The 21,950-nt window shown below is 41.3% G+C and overlaps 4 protein-coding genes across 6 annotated transcripts; 2 read left to right on the top strand and 2 right to left on the bottom strand.

Moving 5' to 3' along the window:
• Positions 1–970: 970 nt before the first annotated feature.
• LOC4340269 (fanconi-associated nuclease 1 homolog) lies at positions 971–7,785 on the top strand. 3 transcript variants are annotated; one of them, XR_010741752.1, is made up of 16 exons: positions 989–1,165; positions 1,268–1,415; positions 1,856–2,391; positions 2,467–2,571; positions 3,147–3,408; positions 3,497–3,559; positions 3,986–4,060; positions 4,135–4,253; positions 5,162–5,232; positions 5,305–5,392; positions 5,517–5,657; positions 5,744–5,761; positions 5,907–5,967; positions 6,158–6,431; positions 6,556–6,789; positions 7,082–7,680. XR_010741752.1 is itself a non-coding variant. In NM_001421242.1 (15 exons), the coding sequence occupies exons 1-15, from the start codon at positions 1,061–1,063 to the stop codon at positions 7,529–7,531; spliced, it is 2,895 nt and encodes a 964-aa protein (NP_001408171.1). In that variant the 5' UTR covers positions 971–1,060; the 3' UTR covers positions 7,532–7,693. The 3 variants fall into 3 exon arrangements, 2 of the variants coding, with proteins under 2 accessions (NP_001408171.1, XP_025881989.1); NM_001421242.1 differs by having other exon boundaries at positions 971–1,165; positions 5,744–5,967; positions 7,082–7,693; XM_026026204.2 differs by lacking the exon at positions 989–1,165 and having other exon boundaries at positions 1,284–1,415; positions 1,917–2,391; positions 5,744–5,967; positions 7,082–7,785.
• Positions 7,786–7,867: 82 nt separating this feature from the next.
• On the bottom strand, positions 7,868–10,158 carry LOC4340268 (uncharacterized). The gene is made up of 5 exons (NM_001421233.1): positions 9,928–10,158; positions 9,753–9,826; positions 9,548–9,651; positions 9,392–9,460; positions 7,868–8,509 (listed from the first exon to the last, which is right to left on the bottom strand). The coding sequence occupies exons 1-5, from the start codon at positions 9,999–10,001 to the stop codon at positions 8,243–8,245; spliced, it is 588 nt and encodes a 195-aa protein (NP_001408162.1). The 5' UTR covers positions 10,002–10,158; the 3' UTR covers positions 7,868–8,242.
• A 135-nt stretch (positions 10,159–10,293) lies between these two features.
• LOC4340267 (ALBINO3-like protein 2, chloroplastic) lies at positions 10,294–17,943 on the top strand. Its single transcript, XM_015788185.3, has 15 exons — positions 10,294–10,775; positions 11,270–11,376; positions 11,858–11,985; positions 12,110–12,181; positions 12,989–13,090; positions 13,680–13,739; positions 14,733–14,798; positions 15,661–15,708; positions 16,116–16,214; positions 16,385–16,504; positions 16,597–16,652; positions 16,741–16,858; positions 16,964–17,029; positions 17,120–17,229; positions 17,623–17,943. The coding sequence occupies exons 1-15, from the start codon at positions 10,306–10,308 to the stop codon at positions 17,759–17,761; spliced, it is 1,761 nt and encodes a 586-aa protein (XP_015643671.1). The 5' UTR covers positions 10,294–10,305; the 3' UTR covers positions 17,762–17,943.
• On the bottom strand, positions 17,788–20,942 carry LOC4340266 (uncharacterized). The gene is made up of 2 exons (XM_026026216.2): positions 19,652–20,942; positions 17,788–18,209 (listed from the first exon to the last, which is right to left on the bottom strand). Exons 1-2 carry the CDS (start codon positions 20,406–20,408, stop codon positions 18,205–18,207), a joined length of 762 nt encoding a protein of 253 aa, XP_025882001.2. The 5' UTR covers positions 20,409–20,942; the 3' UTR covers positions 17,788–18,204.
• Between the last annotated feature and the right edge of the window lie 1,008 nt (positions 20,943–21,950).

Below are 21,950 nucleotides of genomic sequence, written 5' to 3'. Positions count from 1 at the left end.
TCAATGTCCAAGTTAAATGCTGAACCCTAAATGTGAAACACAAATAAATCTGGATTTATATTGTTCGTGACAATATGACATACTAAACTCCAAAGCATAGTGGATGGTATACACAAATATTTATTTGATATATTTAACTACAAAAATTCTTTTGATGATAAAAAATGTGGTCCTTGTAAAATCTCTAAGACAAACCATTTCAACAAGAAAACTATATACAAATACCATAGCATAAATTTCAATGTACACAAGAAAGTTGTGTGGTATCGTACAAGCTTCAGTACTGATGATCTCTCTTTTCCCTCTGAAGGACAAGGGTTAGCTCATAGCTGGCTCAAAGTCAAAAACAACGTGCACGAAACCTGCAATCTTTCGTAACAATCTCTGCCACGGTGCACCCCTCCATGTACCAAAACCACCCTACCCCGCGAAAAACAGAATTCCAAATAAAAATAATTTAAAAACTGCGGTAGGTTTATAAAACTGTCATACATATTATAATTAAATGTAATTATATTTGAAATACACTCATAATATAATTAATTATGATTAAAATATAATTATACTGTAATTACCCAATAACTATATTATAACTGCATTGCAGGTGTGTTTTTCTCATTATTTTATTTCTTAAGGTTGAACCATAAGTCTATGGCTAGTTTTAGCATTTAATGTCTTATGGCTAGTGCTGCAATATATATGGCTAGTCATAAAGTTTTATAGCTCATTCATATGATACATTGTGGATGCCCTTATAATTACACCATAAATACGATATATCAACTATGGATTGGTTGGTTAGCACCGATATCTTACACATGATTTGTGCGAAAATTTTTTCTAGTATTTTAATTTCATGTACATATCTCGAGATAATTCGATAATCATAAATTTAAAAGTTTTATTAGAAAAAAAACTTGCAGAAGTTTTATAGCAATTCCAAAAAAAAAAAAAAAAAAGAAAAAAAACCGCGCGCCGCGGCTCTCTCGACCACTTCCATTCCTTCCCGGGCTCGCCGCGCCGCCACCTCGTCTCCCCCGCGGCGGCGGCGAAGGAGGCCATGCTGACCGGGCGGGAGAGCCTTGTCCGCCTCATCGGGCGGCGCCGCCGCTCCCCTCTCCCCGCCGCCCTCGCCCTCGCCGTGCCCCCCTCCCGCTCCCTTCAGGTTTGGTCAAACCTCGCGCGGCGCGGCGAACTCACCCACCCGCGGCATCGCCGGTTCCACCGTTCTCACCGCTTCTGCTCCGGCTCCTTCTGTGTTCTCCAGGATGATGCGGCCGATGCGGAGAGGGAAGCCGCGGCGGGTGGTTCTTCGTCGGGAGGGGGCGACGCCGCCGGCGCGGCGGGGTGGGTGGCGTGCCCCGTCTGCGGCGAGTCCATCCGCGGCACGGATTACTGCGTCAACACGCACCTCGGTTCGTACTCGAATCCGTGAATCCGCGGGATGTTGGGTGTTCCCCTGTGTTGCTACGGTGGAGAGGAGAGTGATTGGGAAAGCTGGCTGTGCCGCGCGTGTTTGGTCGGAAATTCTGCCAGTAGCCTAGTTCCATCCCGAGCTGGCTAAACGTTGCTCTGATTATACCACCCAAAGGCCTAAGCAGCCAGCTTTCTGCGATTAGCTACAAATTGGCATGACAAGCTACAAATTGGCATATTCATGTTTTCTAGGCTGCTCGCGCCGTTGTAATTTGTCACTCTCATGCTGCATTGTCATCTCTTGGTTGATTCTTTAAGTCAAATATATGTGTTTGTGCTCATTGTGTAGAACTTATTTTTTTCCCAAGTTAACTATTGTGTTGGTTGCTTGCTAGTATTCTAAAGCTTTACTCTCTCATTCTGACATTTAACTATGCAGATATATGCCTTACAAGAGGAACAAAACGGAAGTTAACTCAGAGCACCCTTCTTGATTTCAGTTTCAGTAGAAAAGCCACAGATGATTACGCTTTGAACAATTTGAACACCAGTGATGAGGCAGAGCATATGGAACCGACCGATGGAAATGTATCTAGCGATGGAGCTTTCTTCTCGTTGAATAATGACAAGGTCAATTCAAAGGGAAGTGCTAATGCTTCATCACCTGGCTGCCTGCATGGCTCTCCTGACATCTCGGAGACATGTGATACCTGTCTACCACCCAATGTATTATTACCATATACAGAAAATACTGCAAACAATGGTGTAGTCAAGAAGTGCTTGTCCCACATGCCTTCAACTGATGCAACTTCGAGTACTATTGGTTTGCTTTCAGTGACAGATTCTAGCAATTCGGTAGTAGTTGACACTGTCATAGTGGGCAGGAGGTTCCATGAAAACATAGAATTGCAAGAAGGTGCGAGCATTACTCTTCTCCGAGATCCTCAGAATGCAAAGGACCCTGACGCTATCAAGGTTTTCCATTTTGTCTAAATAAATTCCTGTGATATGCCTCTTCTGTGGACATTTTTTTCTTAACACCATGCATAGGTGCTTTATGCAGGCTATGAATGTGAACAGATGCTTGGATACTTACCTCGAGAGCTGGCTAAAGTTTTGGCTCCTCTACTGGACAGACACTACATTGAATGCGAGGTGAGCTTACTTCTTTGTATATCGCAGCAGAACCGCTGTCATTAGGTTACCTTGTTGAATTAACATATTCTGTTGGATATAAGTGTTGTATTTATGTAGAATGCATTACACTGATGAAACTGCAGCTATTGCTATGTTTCCCTTCAAGTTCTACTTTAACTATCCTATAGGTGGTAAGGGAACCAACATTGACCTGTGCATTAGATTATCTTTGAAATCTCAGTATCTCACCCCATGCCATCTTCGCTAATGGTCCCTGATGTTAATGCATGCATTAGATATGACAGCTTCATAATCAGATATTACTTTATATGCTACTGTCATGCTCTCTAGCTTGTCCTTCTCTTTAAGCGACTCATTCCAGTCGGAGCGTTGGGACGATGTTATTTCACCTAACCCCCGCATTTCTATTTCTTCTTGAAATTATTTGGTGGTCACTTTATCAGTTGTATTAATTTTGGTGGAAATAACTATTCACTTTATTTACTTTAGGAAGGATGTAATGTTTCTTTTTCTGTGACTCTGTACTACCAAGTTAATAACCATTCAACTTCTAATTATTCTTTTTTTGTTAGGGATGTGTGGTTGGCGTGCCTGAACAACAACTTGATCATGTTCCCATCCAGCTTAAGTGCCAGAAATATACAGATGAAAATGAGACATATGATGATCTGAAGCATCCACAGTTCTTATGGGAAAATTTCATATGTGCTGTTGGAAATGGAAATTTGCTGCAACCTAGCAGTACGAGATACCAGACAAATTTTAGTTCGATGATAACAGATGTGATGGCAAACCATTCACACCTTTTTAGTGACAAGGAAAAGTCATTTTTAGGTTGTTTCTTATTTCCTCCCCACTATATATATCTTATATTTGTGAATTAGAAAGTACTCATCGAGGACTCTGTTCTTATCCTCAACAGACTCTTTTCAGTTGTTACCAGATGATGGACAAAGGCTCTTTGTTAGGATCTACACTCGAAAAGGTTGCTATATCGGCATCAAGTAATAACTGAGATGCTCATTTTACTTCATTCTTGATTACATATTTATTTTTACATAAATAGCAGATGTGCAGCATGAATTTGGGAGCACTATTTTCAGAAGGGGCTAGCTGTGCTACTTGATTGCCTAGACTATCCACTCATTAACTTTGAAATGTTCTCTGCGCAGCTTTCTTACCTCTTGAAAGTGATTAAGTCTTACATGATTAATCTATGAGTTCTAGGGATTTTATATTGTGTATTACTATACTACAATAATTACCTTGGGTTTGCTACATTTCTGTATAAATTGATGCATCTGTTGATCTTCTCATTTAATTCGTAATGATCCACAATTGCCTCTAGACTTTTAATGCCTGTGTTCCTTAGGTAGTTCACATACTTATAAACACCTAAAATTTCTTGTAGGGCCATGGTTTCGAATGAGCAGTATCTCATATCGTGAGATATCAGATCTGGGGCAGGCAGCCATGGAACTTAAGTGTAATAATCTGGACCTGCTCACTTTTACTAATTCATATGTTGGCTGCTTCAATCATGATCTCTTTCCTATATAGTGGCAGGTTATATTGACATGATATCCTGCATGGATGATCTATCTAACTATGATTTGAAGGAGGTTATTGACGTGCTAAGTGTTCCTGAAATGAAAGAAATTCTAAAAGAGCTCCAAAAGGTTTTAAATCTTGTACTTAATATTTTTTTCTCAGCATTGCACAAGTTTGATGTTTGCATGTTGTGCATGTTGAGTAAATAGTCATATTCAAGATTGGTGAAGCTTGTTTGTGTCTGGTACACTATCCTTTTTGGCCAGTTAACTGCTTGATGTAATAACTAGTGTGATGCCGCTGCTGTCCAAATATTTGCATCTTGACTTTGAGTCTTTGAGAATCACCAGTTGTTCATTTTTTCTAAGAGAACCCAAAATCACAATTTCTTCATATCTGGCTACTTTCAAAATGCACAACTTTGGGGGTTTTTTAGTTGCAAAGTTGATTAATTAGACTACTAGAAGTATTGCAACTGATTAATGCCAAGTGTCGCTATTGATATATATTTGTATCAATTAAACTTATCTGATAACACATGGCGATGCATGTGCTAGATAAAATACAAAGCACAAACATTATAGTGATAGCTTGCAAAATGATGTTACCATTTAGGGAGAGTTACATAGGATGTGACAGTACATATACTAAATACAATCAGTAGTTCAGCACTGAACCTAGAAGAGAAAAAAAATCATGCACGCATATACATACAGACTTGGAACAAGATGATTGTAACAGGGGCTATCATGGAATGTGCAGCAATAGATATGCAGAGACATCTTGTTTTGATCAAATTAATGGAGAGGAAGATTTCGTAAAATTTGATAAGCATTGGAGAAGTAACATATACTCTGAATGGATGGACAGCACTGGTGTGCAGCTCACTCTGAAGTTCAGAGTCCTCGTTCTAGTTCACCATTGGATGATAAAGTTATCTATTAGTCTTTTGTCCTGTGTATCATCTCCTTTCAGTTTGTATCTGTCCACCAGCTGGTTGACTCAGTGGATTTCCCCCACTTTATTTTGCTTTCAGAATAACGTCAGCTGCACACGCCGACATGAGCTTCTTAGCACCCTTCTGTATTTATATCGTAATGGAACCTGGTAAAGGCTCTATGCTTGTTGCCTTTGTGGATATCATGGCCTTTTAAGAAAATTCACCCCTGGAACATGCAGCACAATTCTACCAAAGCGAATTCTGAAGTGGACAGGAACATGCATAAGAACTTCTGATGTGGCTGATGAACTTCTGTGGCGTGTCCAGGTGAATGCTAACTATTTTTAGTTGCAAAACTTAAATCTATGTTTACTGTTTATGCTGTCAACATCATTATTTCATCCAAATAGATACTTTTTCCATGTAATGATGATCGTGTTCAATTATGCAGAGACTCTTTTTTCTAAATGGTGATCAAGATCTCTCATTCTTTCTGTTAGTGGATCTTGGTCTGGTGAGGTTTCCAGTCTATGCCTGCACCATTTCTCACCGCGTTTTTCAGGAAATAAGTGATCTACTACAGTATGAAGAGGTTAAATTTTCATCTTACTTTTGTTTCCACCCCAAAAATATAACTTGCCTCTTCGCGATTGTATTTACTATCTATACTGCATTCAGGCTATTCAAGTGGCACAGGTAATGGATCAATCTCTTGATAATAGTAACATGGAAATGGTGACAAGATGCATTGAGTTATCTGAGAATCGACTAAGCACAGCACCAAAAGAAGAAAATGCAACTAGGGCTGAACCTCCCCCATCATTCTTCTCACGTTTTTCAGCTTCCTCGGTCTATTCGAAGATACTTACGTTAGGTGTATCTGTTTATGAACGAGACCGTAGGTAAGGAATAATTTTGAAAACATTATCGATAAAATCAAAGCAATCTCTTCAGAAGTTCAGATATATGGAATTTCTAAGTTTGTGTAAAATTTAGTTGACCTGAAGCTTTAGCCATACTAGTTTCTTCCTTACATGAAATAGTAAACATAATTAACTCATTTGCACATTTCGTGCGGATTTTACTTTACAGGTATACTGATGCAATAAGAGTTCTAAAGAGACTACTCAGTACTGTTGCTTCGGATAGAAAGCGAGGATATTGGGCTTTGAGACTATCTGTTGATTTGGAGCACATGAATCGTTCCAATGAGAGCCTGTCAATAGCTGAAGCAGGGGTAATTGATCCATGGGTCCGTGCTGGTTCAAAGATTGCACTGCAAAGGAGAGTTGTGCGTTTAAGCAAACCTCCACGGCGCTGGAAAGTTCCCAGTTATGCCAATGCTGTTACGACAAATATAAAAGAGGTACATATCACCTGATGCTCCTCATTGTGGACATTAGAAATTTTCCTTCTGATCTATTGCATCAAGGTTGTATAATCTTGCTAAATAAGTAAATATACTCGTGGCACTTTGTTGATTATAACAGGTAAATATAGAAGGAAGACCGTTAAATTGTGAAACAGGTGCAAAGAATGTATTTTACGGATACGATGGTGAGCTTTGTGGGGTAGAACAATTGGCTTTACAATATTACGCAGATGAAGGAGGGGGTTGGCGAGGTACCCATTCAGAAGGTGGCATTTGGATGACTATCTTTGGCCTTCTAATGTGGGATGCAATATTTTCAGACGTACCAGATGTTTTCCAGACTAAATTTCAGGTAGATGAACTACGCGTCAACTTTTTGTCACACTGTTTTCAATAGTGCTTAGCCATGTGCTTGATGTCTATACATGGCTGACAACCATTCTGCTTTTTAAAGGCATGTTTGAGTCGATGCTGAATGCTGTATTTTCTGTAAAATGGCCATACCTTTCTTAAAATGGATTCATCCTATTGCTCCTGTTAATCACTGTCAATAGATTGAGCTCATGATAACCCTCTATTCGGTTAAAGAGAAAATTACATGTCAACACACTTATCCATAGCTTGATTTGCACATTCTCTTGCAGACAGCCCCTCTGGACCTGGAAACTGATGAATTCTACAGATCAAGAAAGGACCTTATAGAGTCCCAGCTGAAAAAGATTCAAGATGGCATTGCTGAAGAGATTCTTATCAGCTCCTGGGAGCTACACCAGGGGACATCCTGCAGGGGTGTTAACTGGGACCGGCATTCCTTGACAGATCTACGAGCTGCCGTCGTATGCACCGGTGGCCATCGCTTGGCATCTCTGCTCCGGCATCTAGCCCTCGATTACAGAAGCTGGTCCAGTGGAATGCCTGATCTGCTGCTATGGCGTTTCCTTGATGAAAGAGGAGGCGGTGAAGCTAAACTTGTGGAGGTCAAAGGGCCAAGGGACCAGCTGTCTGAGCAACAGCGTGCCTGGATACTTGTTCTCATGGACTTTGGTTTTGATGTGGAAGTTTGCAAGGTAAGCCCAGTTTCTAAGAGGAGATAGGATAGGTTCCTGAATGTAAGTTATAACTGTGTAACAATTTCATTTTATTGACCATGAATGCATGAAGTATTCGATTGATTAGAGGGCCAACAATTGTAACATGTAAAACCAATGTTGTTACAAATAATCTACTAGTAGATTTTACAAGAGCTGAAGGATGTGATAAGAACTGTATATTTAGTCATGTTGGGGGTTCATGCGAATTGGCAGCTCCTAATTTTGATAATGTAGTCCGATCTGTTTGAGTCTGAAAAGATTTTGTATTACAAATGGGCCATGGCCAAGCTAGAGAAACAACGAACTATCACAAATAAGAAAACCAACCAGTCTCACTATCACAATATGCTTTTGATAATTTAGTCAGGCAAGCACACAACATTCATATGCTATGAACAAAAGCAGAAATGCGCAATTTTCCAGATTGCTGAGAATGGGAAGGGATGGTCTTTTCCAATCACCATTCATATGCTATGAACAAAAACAGAAATGCACAATTTTCCAGATTGCTGAGAATGAGAAGGGATGGTCTTTTCCAATCACCAGGCCACTTGACGATGATTGGAGCTTCAATCCCAAGTGCTCAAAATTCATATGTTTGGACCAAGCCAACCATGTCAATCGGTCAGTAAAAACCCATCATCTCATCCAAAGGATGTCCACAAAATTATCAGGCATCCTACATGTTAGGTGCTCTTGCGTCTAATCTGACCGTCAGACGAATATGGTACTGAACGCTTCCTGCAATGCTCTTCTCTTGCACATTTCGATGGACCATCCACCAGCTCGAGCCCCGCTCTCCGCACGTAGCCTCATGGTCTCCTCATCATCTCCTTGAAGAGGAACCGATGAACCGCCGATCGGTTGAGGGGCCATCCCTGTTGGCCGAGGCTGAGCTAGCCCACCGGGAACAGCAGCAGGCGCATACTGGCCTTCCTGAACTCCCGCGCCACTACTAATGCCCTGAGAGCTTCCAGCAGCCTGTTACAAGTTGCAAGAGTACCAAGTATTGGAATAAATACCACATCTTTCTAATAAACAAAAGAACAGAACATATTACAGTGTATCGAATCAATAGATGAATGCACCAATTTCAAGTGTTGCTGTTACAGAGAAGAAGAACGAGAAGTTTACATCAAATTCTTTCTACAATTCTACCTCACATCACATGAAGTAGTCAAATCAGATGAAATAGAATAGCTCAACAAAATTAGCAAATACTACAAAGTAAGGTCCAAACTGACATGGTACATAGTAATGCCATAATATAGCCAGATAATTTAAACAGCCAATTTGTGAAGCTGAAAGATTACTATGCAAACCAAATTGTTTAAGGATATGAAATGCATTGTCAACTGAGACATCATTTCTGAAACCAATGGTTGGCCTTTACATCGGCACCCTATAATTTCTACTTTAGTCATGTACTCATGTGGTGGCATGTTTCAGCTTGATCACAATTTGATGACAGTATTTCTTCTTTCAAGTCTTGTATCAAACGTCTTTTGATAGGATGTCAAGTTAAAAAGATTCTAAAGTTTTGCACTTTAAAATTCAGTAATTCCTTAAATATCATTTCCTGAAGAAATTTTATTAGATCTTTGTACAGTCGGGAGTAAAATTCAGTATGCCTTCAATACCATTTTCTGAAGAAATTTTATCAGAGCTTTTTACAGCTAGAATCTATTAAGATTCATACATGATGCTCTCCAAAGAGGAAGACTTGCAATCATTCAAAGATGATGGAATTTCTCATGTATATATAAAAAATACACATCCAACCATAAAATCCTCAACACCTATACTGTTGAAGGAGCAAAAATATATTAACTGTATAATCTAATGCTAATACTATCAACTAACCGTGTCATTGGCACCAGCCTTGCCAGGGTTCATTCTGCTTGCTTTAAGTGCGGCAGCAAGATCTTCGGCCTACAGACAAAAAGATGTTGAAATAAGATGGTTATCAATCATAAAATTCAAATACAGCACGAGAGCCCGCAATGATGAACAGCATACCCTTTTAGCCCGGGACAAATATATCTGTTCAGCATTTTCCTGTTGATATCTGGCAATTTTAGCTTCAATCACCTCGACATCTATCCCCTCGATCAGGTTGAAAGCTTGAAAAACGAATTTCAAACAAGCAAATCTTGATCAATCACATTTGCTTCCTTACTGTTGAATGATGACCAACCTAGAGACAAGTAATAAAACAACTTACTCATATCCTCGACTTCCTCAAGATAGTCGTTGTAATCTTTCAGGGACGGAAAATGCTCCCGCGTCTTGTTGAATCTGAGATCGTTATCCACACAAAGCATCAAACTCATGAACTTGACAGCTAAATCTTTTCTTTAAAAAAAGAAAATCCGAGGAGTTCAGGTTAGGTAGCTCACATGCTGGTAATCCTGCGGCGGATGGTCATCTCCTTCGCCCACGCGTTCCGCCCTCCACCGGATGCCACCACCATCTCGACGCCTCCTCCTCCTCCTCCTCCTCCGCCGCCGCCGCCTAGACCGCAAGATCACTGGCCGCGCAGCCTCGCCGTGGCCGCGTTCGAGCCGGAGACTGGCGAAGGTGGCTAGGGTTCTTGCCCGAGAAGAGGGGAGATGCCTAGGCCCAGAATTGTAATTACTACAAAAACAAGGGGGTTTTGTGAAAATGTATGTGCCATATTGGATCTGAGCCGTCCATTCCTAATCGAACGGCTCGGAGAGAACTCGTCACGTGCTTTACACCCTCCTGTGACGTCACGCCACGTCACGACAAACCACATGGCGCTTCCGCTTCGCCTCCTCGGCCGCCTCGCCGGCGGCGGCGGCGGCGGCGGTCGGCGCCTCCCGCGGCCGCTGGCCGTGCTCCACCACCACCACCTCTCCGCCTCGGATCCAAGCCCCACCACCCGCGCGCCGCTGCTCCCGTCACCCCCTCGCTTGCCGCCGCTGCTAGTCCCTTTCGCTGCCGTCCCCGCGCGAAGCTTCTCCTGGTACCCCCGCTCGCCGCCGCCGGCCGGCCCCGCCGCGGCGGAGAAGGCTCCCGAGGAGGACGTGCGCGCCGAGGGGGAAGGCGCGTACCTGCACGACGCGGGTGGTGCTGATTTCGGGGAAGTGGTCGCCACCAGCGCGGCGTCGGCGGATGCAGCCGGAGTAGCCGCCGCAGGAGATGGCGGAAGCGCGTCGGGGTTCGCTGTCAGCTCGCTGATTGACATCCTCGACGGATTTCATAACCTCACCGGGATCCCATGGTATGCGTCCTTCGCTGTCGTTACTGCTCTTGCTGCAATTGGTTGGAACTCTAGGCCCCATTTGAAATGTGGGAGCTCTCCGGTTTAGTAATGGGGGAAACTGATATGTTTGCTGTAAATTTCGTACATTTTAAATGAGCTCTTCATTGGTTTAGTTGGTTTGAATACCTCTGATGTAGTGTGCTTTGTTTTTTTTTAAAAAAATTCTCTCATATAGTGTGTTGTGGTGAAAGGGAATCATACTCAATCTCTAGTTCTCTACTTAGTTCTGTTTCTACCTTTTATCTCCAAATGACACGGGTATACCAATTGTATATTTGTATTCCGTGAAGTCTTGATCACAAATGTTATATCAAAGCAACTAGGTTGTTCTGTTCCCTCCAAAAAAAAAACTAGGTGGTTCTGGTGTTTTGAATCACTGTACCTTGTTTGGTATTTGCAAGTGTTGTGATTTCGTACATCTTGAATTGAGTATTCTGGATCCTTTATTGTAGGTGGATAACAATTTCTCTGTCAACTGTGGCCATGAGACTGTTGATACTTCCAGTACTTATAACACAAATTAAGAAGGCTGCTAAAATTGGCAAACTATTACCAGAATGTAAGTTCTAAATTTGTTTTGCAAACTGCAAACTGTGCTTTCTCATATCATAGTAAAATCATTACAATATACTCCCTCTGTCCCAAAATATAAAAGATTTTGGTTGGATGAGACATATTCTGTCCAAATTCGTAGTACTATAAATATGTCCCATCCAACTAAAATCCCTTATATTTTGGAACAAAGGGAGTATTGTCTAGCTTATCCCTGTAACGTATATGATTAAATGGTTCTTTTTTCTTTGAGAAATTTATTTCTAAATTTCCAATTGATTCATCTACGTTTACCATATCCAACAAAATACTTTATGAATACTAAACTCTTCCAGCTGTAATAGTGATTATTCTATTCTATGTCAAAATGCTTATTTTAGGTTTGCCAGAGCCTTCATTTTAGTCATACAGCTGCCCATTGAACTCATATTCTTTACATTTCTTGCTTGTGTTTGTGTCTGATTCCACTCATATATGTCCTTTTAAAGTGCCTCCTCCATTCCCACCTCCTCTATCAGGAAGGAGCTTTCGTGACCAGTTCTCTCTCTATCAGAAGAAAAGGCGAGAACTTGGTTGCCCTTCCTTTCTTTGGAACTGGGCCTACTTTTCAATCCAGGTAATGATTAAAAAAATGTTAAAAGGTCTTCTATCCTTGATATTGTCTAATAATAGCTACGAATCTTACATTGGCATCATAATTTGTTTTCCGAATTGTTCATTATTGTTTGTTGTATACGCAGTTCCCGTGCTTTATACTGTGGATGTCAACAATAAGGACTATGTGTTTGAGCAATCACCCTGGACTAGATAATGTATGTACAAGGTATTTTTTTTATTATATTACACATTTGTACTAGCAGCTATACTTTATTATATGTAGTGTTCCCCCCTGTTTTATAACCATTCATGAGCTACGCTCATTTTTAGTATTGTTTTGATGCTTTAAATTCCATTGCCGAAGGTCCTTTATAATTTCATATGCTAAAAAAACATTTCTATTAATTAAAATTATGATGCGTCTTTTTAGAATTTTAATAGAATAAAAACTTTGTAATATTTTTTTGGCTATGCCTTTGGCATGTTTGCCGGATCAAATGGAATACAGTTAACAAATGCTGTCACACATGCATTGGGTCATTTAGCCCTGAAAAATTAAAATGCGATGTGGAATTGCAAAGAACGTTATTTGTACTATATTGTCCAAGGTGACTTAGACTATTCTTTCAAAAGAGCTAGAGCACATAATATCTATTTAAGTTGTGATACAAATAGGTACTGGTGACATTGTGAGTCAGAAGTACATTTCACCATTTTTATAAAAGCAGCAAATGAGTTGTTTTCATGTTTAAATAAAGGAAACCTTGTGAACAGAGCATGGTAAGTAAATGGCCATTAAACTTGGTAAATTTGTTTTTTTTTTGTTGCCATAAGAGAAGTTTAATTTTCTTTCCCATTTCTATGAATCAGATGCACAATTGCAAATGTTCAAGGTTTCTGGTTCTTAATACAATAGATATATTCACATTCTTATACTGTCTACTCCATTTTAATTTATTTATTTTATTTTGACCTTCTTCAGGTTTAACCTTTTGTTTTCATTTTTTTTGACAATTATACAGGGTGGTATTCTGTGGTTTCATAACTTGACCGAGTTTCCACATGGTTCTTCGGGCCTTGTTTTTCCTACCCTAGTTGCAGGTCTCCATTACTTAAATATTCAGGTATTCTCCGTGCAGTTTTTGTTTCATATGTCGTGTTTAATATTTTTTTCTTTTTCTAGTGTGACCTTTTATCATGTAAGTCTAATGCCTAACTAATAGAAGTTATAAAAGGCTGATGAAGTAAAGACTATGCTTGCTTGCTTCTATTTCCTTCTCGTAGGCTTTCATTTTGTCATAATTGATTTGATGTTGCATATATCATACTGAGTCGTGCAAACACCCAAAGCTGATGATATCCTTCTGCAAAGTTGGTATAAACCATCAAGACCAAAAAGAGGTTACTGAGAATAGTTGATATAGCTGCCCAATAGGACAAAATTCAAATTTAAATCTACAAATCTGCAACTGCTCTAATAAATATAGGGATTTCCATTTTTTGTACATTAGGGGCTTCAAATAATGCTGTTGCTGATTTTAATTTCTGATTGGTTGCTGACTTCATCTGTCTTATGGTGGATGGAGCACAATGTAGTTTGAGAAATAAGTCTGAAGTCCCACTATGAATTGACCTAGAGCTACTTAGTTTTGATCATGTTGATGAAGCTACATATTTTGATCATGTTGATGACTGTTTGGTTTGTTGTCTCAGATTGCCTTTCATGGAACCCATACCAAGCATTATCCAGGTATTTTTGGCGTACTGGCAAAGGTATGCTCCTAAAACCATTGATATAATGCACGTAAGCTGTAGTTGTCACAAGTTCCCCAGTAAATTACTAGCATAGGAAACTGGCTTGTTATCAAGATCCTGTCATAGTAACATCGGAGATTGAAAACTCAATCAGAAAATTTCATGGTATTTTACTTGTTTGGTGGAAACCAGTGGTGGATAAATGCATACAGTTGTGTGGTTTAATTGGTGAATATACCAAAAATATACCAAGAGGTTTTCTTCTGTAGTTAGATCATACAGTGTCGAAATTCTCAGTGCACCCATTCACTGTCAAACGGCACAATTGTTATAACTGTACAATGGATGTTATATTGGCGTGTGCATGTTGGCTTTGCCTCTGTACTGGTTCTTCCTAGTGGGTGCTGGTAGTATGTTGTTGATTAATTGATTTGGGTGGTGTTTGTTATTAAATGTTGTTTGGGGTTAGAAATTGTAGGATGTGTAAATCAGATACAGAGAAAGGTAATTTTGATTTAAACTGACCAGTTACCATCAAGTAACAGAGAGAAGCGATTTTATTCATACCAACCAGTTGACCACAGTGTAATTGGCCAGGTTTTGAAACTGATGAGTACTGGGAAAAAAACTGCAAATCGGTTATTGCAACCCTGTATGGGCTAACACGCTTACTGGAAACCTTTGCACACTGGGAAGAACTGCATATCGATTTTTGCAACCTGTACTGGCACATGCTAGTTTTGTATTTGACAGGTCTTTACTTTCTTGTCAAATTATAAGTGAGAACAAGTTATGCTGCTATCTCTAAAGATTCTTGAGAGGCATTAGGCATGAATTATGTTTGGTAGTTTAGTGGTCCTGAACTTGGTAGCTACAATAGGGCATCAACAATATTTTATTTGGTCCAATAATGTTCATCAAAATACTGTGAATTTAGTTCCACGACAATTGTTATATTCTAGCTGCTGTTTCCTTTTCTCCTTCTGAATGTATTGCTATTTTTATTTGCAGTACTACAGGGTATACCTTGAAATCCTGACTATCCCTTTGTTTCTTATTGGGTATGTGATTCCTCAGGTCAGTTTCTTGCAAATTGTTTTATTTATTTACAGATGAATATCATGGCATCATGCACATCAGAATATCAGATTGATAAATATGTGCAAGGTTCGACTTTCTTTATGCTACGTTTTGATTTAGATTGATGAGATTAAATCAAATTTGCTTAACTATTTTCTTGGAGGTTGTTAACTGCTGCAAATTTTGAGTGTCAGAATAGTGATTAGTAGCTTCACTTAATCCTACTTGCTGTCAGCCTGTCACAAGCAAACCGGGAAAAATGTAGCCCATGGGATGAATTAAGATATTGCAATGGTACCATGTGCAAGCATGATATTGGATTACTTTTCAAACTAATATAAGCACGATATATGTTATGTTAAAATCATAGGTGCACGACTATTGTAGCGCGCACTACTAGCCACCATACAGCTTGTCATGGGGGGCAAGCTTTGTCTTGTTGAGATACAAATAATGAAATAAGTTTGCTCAAGATAAGATTGAGTTGAAGCAGGAGCATCAAGTGGTTGGTATCAATAGTTCGAAGTGCTGTTATTTATAGACACTGAGTCACTGTATCTTGCTTAAGCAAGAATAAATTTAAGTCGTCTTCAACTGGACCTTGGAGCCAATTAAGGGTGTCTGCCTTACTGTCGGTCTCCATACCCCATACCCAACTCCATTCATTACAATTTAGATTAGTGTAATTTGATTTCAATACAATTATTCAGTTGAAGGTGTTTTTATAGAAAGCATGGTTGTCATCATCCATAATTTCAAACAGACTGAAAGAACACAATTCTTTGCAACTTCTGTTTCATTCAGATCACAATTCAGGTAATAGTGCTGCATTTCATTTACTTCTATCTTTGATTGGCAGGGTAGCCTGGTCTACTGGACTACAAATGGTTTAATTACTGTAGCTCAGGTCAGTACAATATTTTGTTTTTCCTGATGTAAAGAAGGTCACTTGTTACTTGTTAGTCAAAATGTAATATCCAGCATCTGTGTTTCTAGTGGTCCCATGCCAAAATATCTGTATGTATATGATAGTTCTTTTACATATTTTCTAGAGAAGTGTTTAGAATTCAATAGAGTCTTTATTTATTTAGAATAAAGAAGATAGGTTCAGACCAGGTTCGGCAGAGTTCTCTCTTTGATTTCTGCAATTTGCTGTTAGTCGATATGGACAAGTTTGACATGTGTTGTTACAGTTCCAGTGGTCAACAAACAATTAGGTTAGGTTCTCATATACTTTAGTTTAAATGAACATTGCGTGATGAAAGTTACACTGTATTTTGCATTGCATCTAATTTTTCAATGATATAAATGCAGCAATTGTCCCTCAAAAATGACGCTGTCAAGAAGGTGTTGGGATTGCCTGATACTAGAGCTCACCAGAAGTTTCCTCGTGTGGGTCATAAGATGATGCAGGTAGAGGCATCGGCTGTATGTAGCCACTGTCATCATGATAATCTAAATGTCGATTTATTAGCTCCCGACCCACTTTTGTCCCAGCTAGACCACATTATTGCATTCAATCTTCATGAACACACATGCCATGCTTCTGAAGTTTGTTTTCTTCTTTGTGATAAAACTTTCAGGAACGGCCTCTTGAAGATGCTCACATGCACACTAATTTGACATCAACAAATAATGAAACCGCCAATAACATTATGGAAGGAAAAGTATCTGCGTCCAGTTCACCTGAGGAACTACTTGAAGTATGAATCTCTTTTTCGTTATGAACGCATATAATCTACATAATCTTGCCTTGGAATATTTTTCATTATGTAGTCTCTTGACTTATTTTTAGCAAGCATTACAACATTTGGAAACTGGAAACCAGGATCAAGCTATTCCACTGATCAGGTATCAGGGTGACTTGGTGTTAAGCTTTCAGTTGGCTAATATCCCATTTGCATACAGTGGAAGTTAATGGATAATTGTGTCTCCACAGAACAGCAATAGAGAAAGACTCTAGTCTTTATGTAGCACTGATTGGTATGGGACAGACATTGTTCTCAAACAGGTTGTTTCCTGAAGCCACAGTGTGTTTTGAACATGCTATACCAAAGGTATGTTGCAACATTGTATATTCTTTAGTACTCTTGAAGATGGTTTGAAGCCGTATACCAGGCAGGTAGGCACTATTGTAAGACTTCTTGTTCTTTGTTGTGTAGATTGAAGAGCAGGATCCACTTCTTGTGCTTGCATGCTACGGTGCAGGGCTTTCACGTATGCGGCAGGTAGATTAATACTACATGATGCTTTGGCTTTAAAAGCATTTTGAATGATAGTGGACAGTACAAGCATTTTGTTTCTTCTTTCTATTTTAGGGTGATAGCAAAATGGCGATCGAAAACCTCCAAAGATTAGCAGAGCTCAAGGAACCAGAAAAACCCATTAACAAAAAATGCTATTACCAAGGATTGGTTGCTCTAGGAAGGTAAACAATCTTTTTCATGTCATTTCATCAAGAGTGCGTATTTTCAAGTTTCATTTGCTGTGAAACAAAGTGCAATTGCTTGGTAATTGTTTTCACTATTGTATTGCATCTCTTGCGCCTCTTATAAGGATCATGAATCTGGCTGCGCGTAACTTTTTGTACCTGATAATTGTTTTCGAAATTGTACTGCATCTCTTGTGCCTCTTATAAGGATCATGAGTCTGGCTGTGCGTAATTTTTTACACATTGTGCTATTGGTCTAACCTTAGAGATTATATGTATGTGTTGTGTTGTCATGCTTTCAACTGCATGCAGCTAACTTAATTTTGCCAAATATCTTTTTATTCATATTAATTAATGAGGTTTATTGAAGTCGCTGATATCTCTTTGCAGTATACTAATTAATGAGGGACGGAAATCTGAGGCTGTCAAATTCGTGCAACGAGCGGTTGCTTATGATCCAAATTGTGAGATATATCTGAAAGAATGTGATGACACAACAGAAGATAAGCCGAAATCTGCAGAACACTGAATTGCCACAACTGAAGATCAGAGTCAGGCATCATGGATGACGTGTTCCATTCTTCGTTTTTTTTTTTTTTACAAACAATACAATTTTGTGCGATTTGTACACATGTAACATGTTCCATCAAATCTGTAGAATGCACTCACAAGATTTATACCAATATAATGCCGGAACGCACAATTTGTTCAGGCGCACATTGTACGGTTGCTTACAGCAGTTTGTGAACTTCATCAGAACATAATGGGTAATAGCTAATTAACAACCGGGAAACAGAAGGTTTGACGATTTCCTACCCTGAGCCCATATTAACAAAAGAAGAAGAAGAAAAAGGAGAAGAAGAAAAAAAGAAGACATCCCCTCTCTGTCATTCGATCTGAAGCAGCAGAAACTTCTGAAGAGATAATGAAGAAGTGATTGTCAGAGGTTCTGCTCCTGCGGTTCCTCTTCCTCTAGGCTGCATTAACATTGGGGTGTCTCAACCGATCAGCAACTGAATTTGCAAAGGACCAAATAAAACAATAAGACAAGTTAATTACAGATACACAACTCACAAGTTGTTCAATATTAAGAGATCAGCTAAAAACATCTGGGGGTCACCATTATGTAAAAATATTTAAGTGAACAGCAAAAATAATAAAAGGGTTAACTCATCTAGAAACCAGCATTATGACCAGAAGCTTGTGTCATGGTTTAATGGCAACAGTGTTGTCATTTGTCTATAGTACAGTGGTACAAGTGAACATTTTTACAAGTTAGAGTATGTGCAATGCATGTAAGACTCTCTTAAATCAAAGACTGTTGCTAAGACTGAAAATAGATTACTAAGATGATCTGGTCTTAAATACCTTAACTCTACTAACAAGTTAAAAAAAGGATCAATGAATTTTCTGAACTAGATTGGTGTATGAAACTGGTATTTTCTGTATCAGGTTTGCGCATGAGTTTTTAGATAATGGATAAAACCCGACCTTCACTTCAACTAACAAGTTAGTGTTCTGAATCACAAACAAAACTAGCTTCAGGCCATATTTTAGCATCTATACACAGATTGAAAAACCACAAGCCAAACTCTGAATACCTACTTATTTTTCAGACAAGTTTCTGACAATAAAATTTTGGATCAAAGAAAAAATGTTTCTCTCAACAAAACATGTGTGCATTTACCTTGATGACAAGTGCATAGAGTCTTATTAAAAACAGTTCATTAGAAAGATATCATCAGTACATGAGTTGTCACAAAACAATAAGACATTTTAGTTAGAGTATATACAATGCATGTAGGGTTGTCTTAAATCAAAAACCATTTTTCTTAGACTGAAAAGGAGCTGGATCTGGGCTTAAACCCTCAACACCACTACCAAGACAAAACAACAAAAGGAGCAACTGAATTTTCTGATCTAAGGATCTGTGCATGAAACCAGAATTTCTTTATCAGGATTGAGAACGAACATGTATGCAACTAACAAGTCATTGTTCTGAAATCACAAAACTAGCTTCAGGTCATATTTTAGCAACAGTAACAGTTCGCTGTTATCAAGAATCATCCTAAGAAATGCATCCTGGAGCAGAGCAAATTCAGAGGAGCAAGAAGTGAAGAACCTGACAACCTAGATGAAACCAAGAACTGCTCCCTCTACTAGTGCAACACACAGAACGGATATCTTGAGCTAAAATGCTACTAAGAATTACTTTCCCGTGCGCAGGACGCAGCGCACGATTAGGATTAGCAAATTAGCGATAGAGGAGGAAACTATTGCAAGAACTGAACAAAGAATTGCATACAGGAATGGAACTAACACAATGCAGAAATTTGACACAAGAAAAGATCAAGAATTGGTCCCCGAAGAACCCAGCGAGGAAACCGATGGACGATGGTGCATCACCAGGAAATCTCACCTATGGTCCTCGTGGTGGCATAGACGCCGCCGGGTGGTGGTGGTGCTCCGTCCACCACGCAGGTGGCGGCGCCGGGATCACGCCCGGCGGTGGTGGAATGACACCTGGCGGAGGTGGCGGCGGCGACAGCGGTCGTGACGAGGGCGGTGGCGCTGGCGGCTCCCCGCTGAGCTCGGGCGCACCTGGAGCAGAAGGTGCTGTCATCGTCGGAGGATTCCATGGGCCGTACTCCAATGCGTTCCCCGCCGGCTGGTGCGTCCATTCCGGTACCGGCCAAGCTGCCGTGGCCGGAGTCGAGAAACCGATCGCCGATGAGTCCAGGAGCATCCACCGCCCCGCGCGCTCCGCCACCGATTCTTGACGGCGCGAGGAGGAAGCCGCGGAGATGTCCTCGCCCCGCCGCAGCGGCAAGGCCGTCAGCTGGTTGGCGGCGAACTCCGCCGCGCACGCTCTGGCATCCTCCCGCGCTCTCCCGCTGCTCGTTTCGTTGAGCAGTCGGAGGCGCTCCGTAGTGGTACACCGTGTGCTTGGCGAAGAACTCGTGCCGGGCTTGAGCGATGCCAGGCAGAGCAGCCGCGGCGGCGGCTGGAGAAGTCGTCGGAGAAGAAGCAGACGACTCGGAATCCGAAGCCAATGGAGGGATGCACCTTCGGGGCGCAGCTCGCGCCCTCCTGTGCGGGTCTGGAGGTGGAGAGCGGATGCGCATCACAGCAGGGGTTGGCATCTTCTTGGAACCCGGCTTCTTTCGACCACCCATGGCGTCAGGCGAGGCGGCTCTTGGTTTCTTGGCGCTCTGTCCGGCGAGCAGCGGAGGCGGCGAGTGGGTTCTTGGTTTCTTGGCTCACCGGCGAGGGGAGAACGGAGGGAGGAGAGAAGTTCGTTGGCCAAGGTTACGGCTCGGCGCTCTCGGCGGCAAGGCGGGTGCAATTTGAAGGGAGTTCAACCCTTCGCTGACAGGTGGGGCCGCAGTCCCATGTCCGCTGACAGGTGGGCCCACATGCTCGATGACGTCATCCTCGCCTCGCGACGAGAACCTGTTGCCGCTGCCTGCTGCTTGCACAGGCTCACGGCCGGCGAGAGTCAGCCACGGCGTCCACGGCTGCCAGCATCGTCGTCCCGGCTACGTCTCGCCGGTGATAGGTAGAAGCAGAACAAGAGGCGAACAACTCGCAAGCATTTGAACGAACACCTCATGTGCGAGTAGAGCAGCACTGAGGCGTTCGGAGCCGAACTCGTCCTATCACCGGCCGCGGAGGCAGCGAACACCAGTGTGGATTGGAGGGCCAAGTCTAACGCGATTTGGTGAAACATCCAACCCAACATGCATCGACTGCGCGCGGCGGCGGCGTCAGTTGCTGTTGCTCTGTGTGTGTCCAACGCCGCGACGGCCGGCGGTGGCATCCGCCATGTGCTGTCGACGGCTACGTGGCGACGATTGGAGTGGCACCGCCGGTGAGGAAGGTATCGGCGTCGACGGGGACACAACTCCAGATCAGATCAGCTCAAGTGCTGAACTGATTTTTGTTCAGTTTCTGCTCCGAAGTCTGAAACTATTGATCTCCACAAGATATGGGCTGCCTTTTGCTTTAGAAAAGACCGAAATCAAAACGTAAACATTTCACTTCTCCAAATGTATGGATGATCAGTCATATATCATACTCCATCATACAGACAGCAATCCAAATGACCGAGGGCGGCAAATTACCTGGAATTTTTATATTTTGGTCCTTATTGAAAACTTATTTTACAAATAGGTCCCTGGAAAAACTTAAACCGGGAATGTCCTTTTTGGGGCGCCAGAGTGGTTGACGCCGTCCTCCAACATGGCGCCACCAGCCACAATGGCGCCGCGGCCGTGCCACCGTGGCACCAGAGCCTACGAGGGCTTGCTGACTCGGCAGAGCGGGGCGCCAAGGACCAAAATATAAAAATTTCAGGGCAAATTACATTTATTCCAAGAAAGAATACGATATACTTGTCATGCCTTTGGCTCGGCCTGGCACGAGTGTACGACACGAACCTATTAGGCTGTTCCTAGACTGTTGGTATAGCCCATGGACAGGCACGACACGGCTCGGCGTGTTGATTAGGCCGTGTTTGGTCGTGCTCGGGCCCAATGGCCTATTTGACCATCTATACTTACTTGTCAGCAGCACAATTGAATCAAACTCCATCGGTCTCTATTCTCTAAATATAAGGGATTTTGGTTGGATGCGACACATCCAAGTATAGCGAATCTGGACGGAAGCATATCCAGATTCTTTATACTAGGATGTGTCACATCTTATCAAAACCCCTT

This window comes from Oryza sativa, chromosome 6 (assembly GCF_034140825.1).
Source record: "Oryza sativa Japonica Group chromosome 6, ASM3414082v1".
NCBI classification, from domain to species: domain Eukaryota; kingdom Viridiplantae; phylum Streptophyta; class Magnoliopsida; order Poales; family Poaceae; genus Oryza; species Oryza sativa.
This window is presented reverse-complemented; position numbering and strand designations above follow the sequence as displayed.

Coding starts and splice junctions, on each gene's coding strand:
- LOC4340269 (NM_001421242.1), top strand. CDS start 1,061: ATGCTGACCGGGCGGGAGAGCCTTGTCCGCCTCATCGGGCGGCGCCGC. Junction 2,392..2,466: donor AGGACCCTGACGCTATCAAG/GTTTTCCATTTT, acceptor CACCATGCATAG/GTGCTTTATGCAGGCTATGA. Junction 2,572..3,146: donor GACACTACATTGAATGCGAG/GTGAGCTTACTT, acceptor TTTTTTTGTTAG/GGATGTGTGGTTGGCGTGCC.
- LOC4340268 (NM_001421233.1), bottom strand. CDS start 10,001: ATGGTGGTGGCATCCGGTGGAGGGCGGAACGCGTGGGCGAAGGAGATG. Junction 9,461..9,547: donor ATTTGTCCCGGGCTAAAAGG/GTATGCTGTTCA, acceptor TTTTGTCTGTAG/GCCGAAGATCTTGCTGCCGC. Junction 8,510..9,391: donor AGGCTGGTGCCAATGACACG/GTTAGTTGATAG, acceptor AACTTGTAACAG/GCTGCTGGAAGCTCTCAGGG.
- LOC4340267 (XM_015788185.3), top strand. CDS start 10,306: ATGGCGCTTCCGCTTCGCCTCCTCGGCCGCCTCGCCGGCGGCGGCGGC. Junction 12,182..12,988: donor ATCACCCTGGACTAGATAAT/GTATGTACAAGG, acceptor ACAATTATACAG/GGTGGTATTCTGTGGTTTCA. Junction 17,030..17,119: donor GGCTTTCACGTATGCGGCAG/GTAGATTAATAC, acceptor TTTCTATTTTAG/GGTGATAGCAAAATGGCGAT.
- LOC4340266 (XM_026026216.2), bottom strand. CDS start 20,408: ATGGGTGGTCGAAAGAAGCCGGGTTCCAAGAAGATGCCAACCCCTGCT.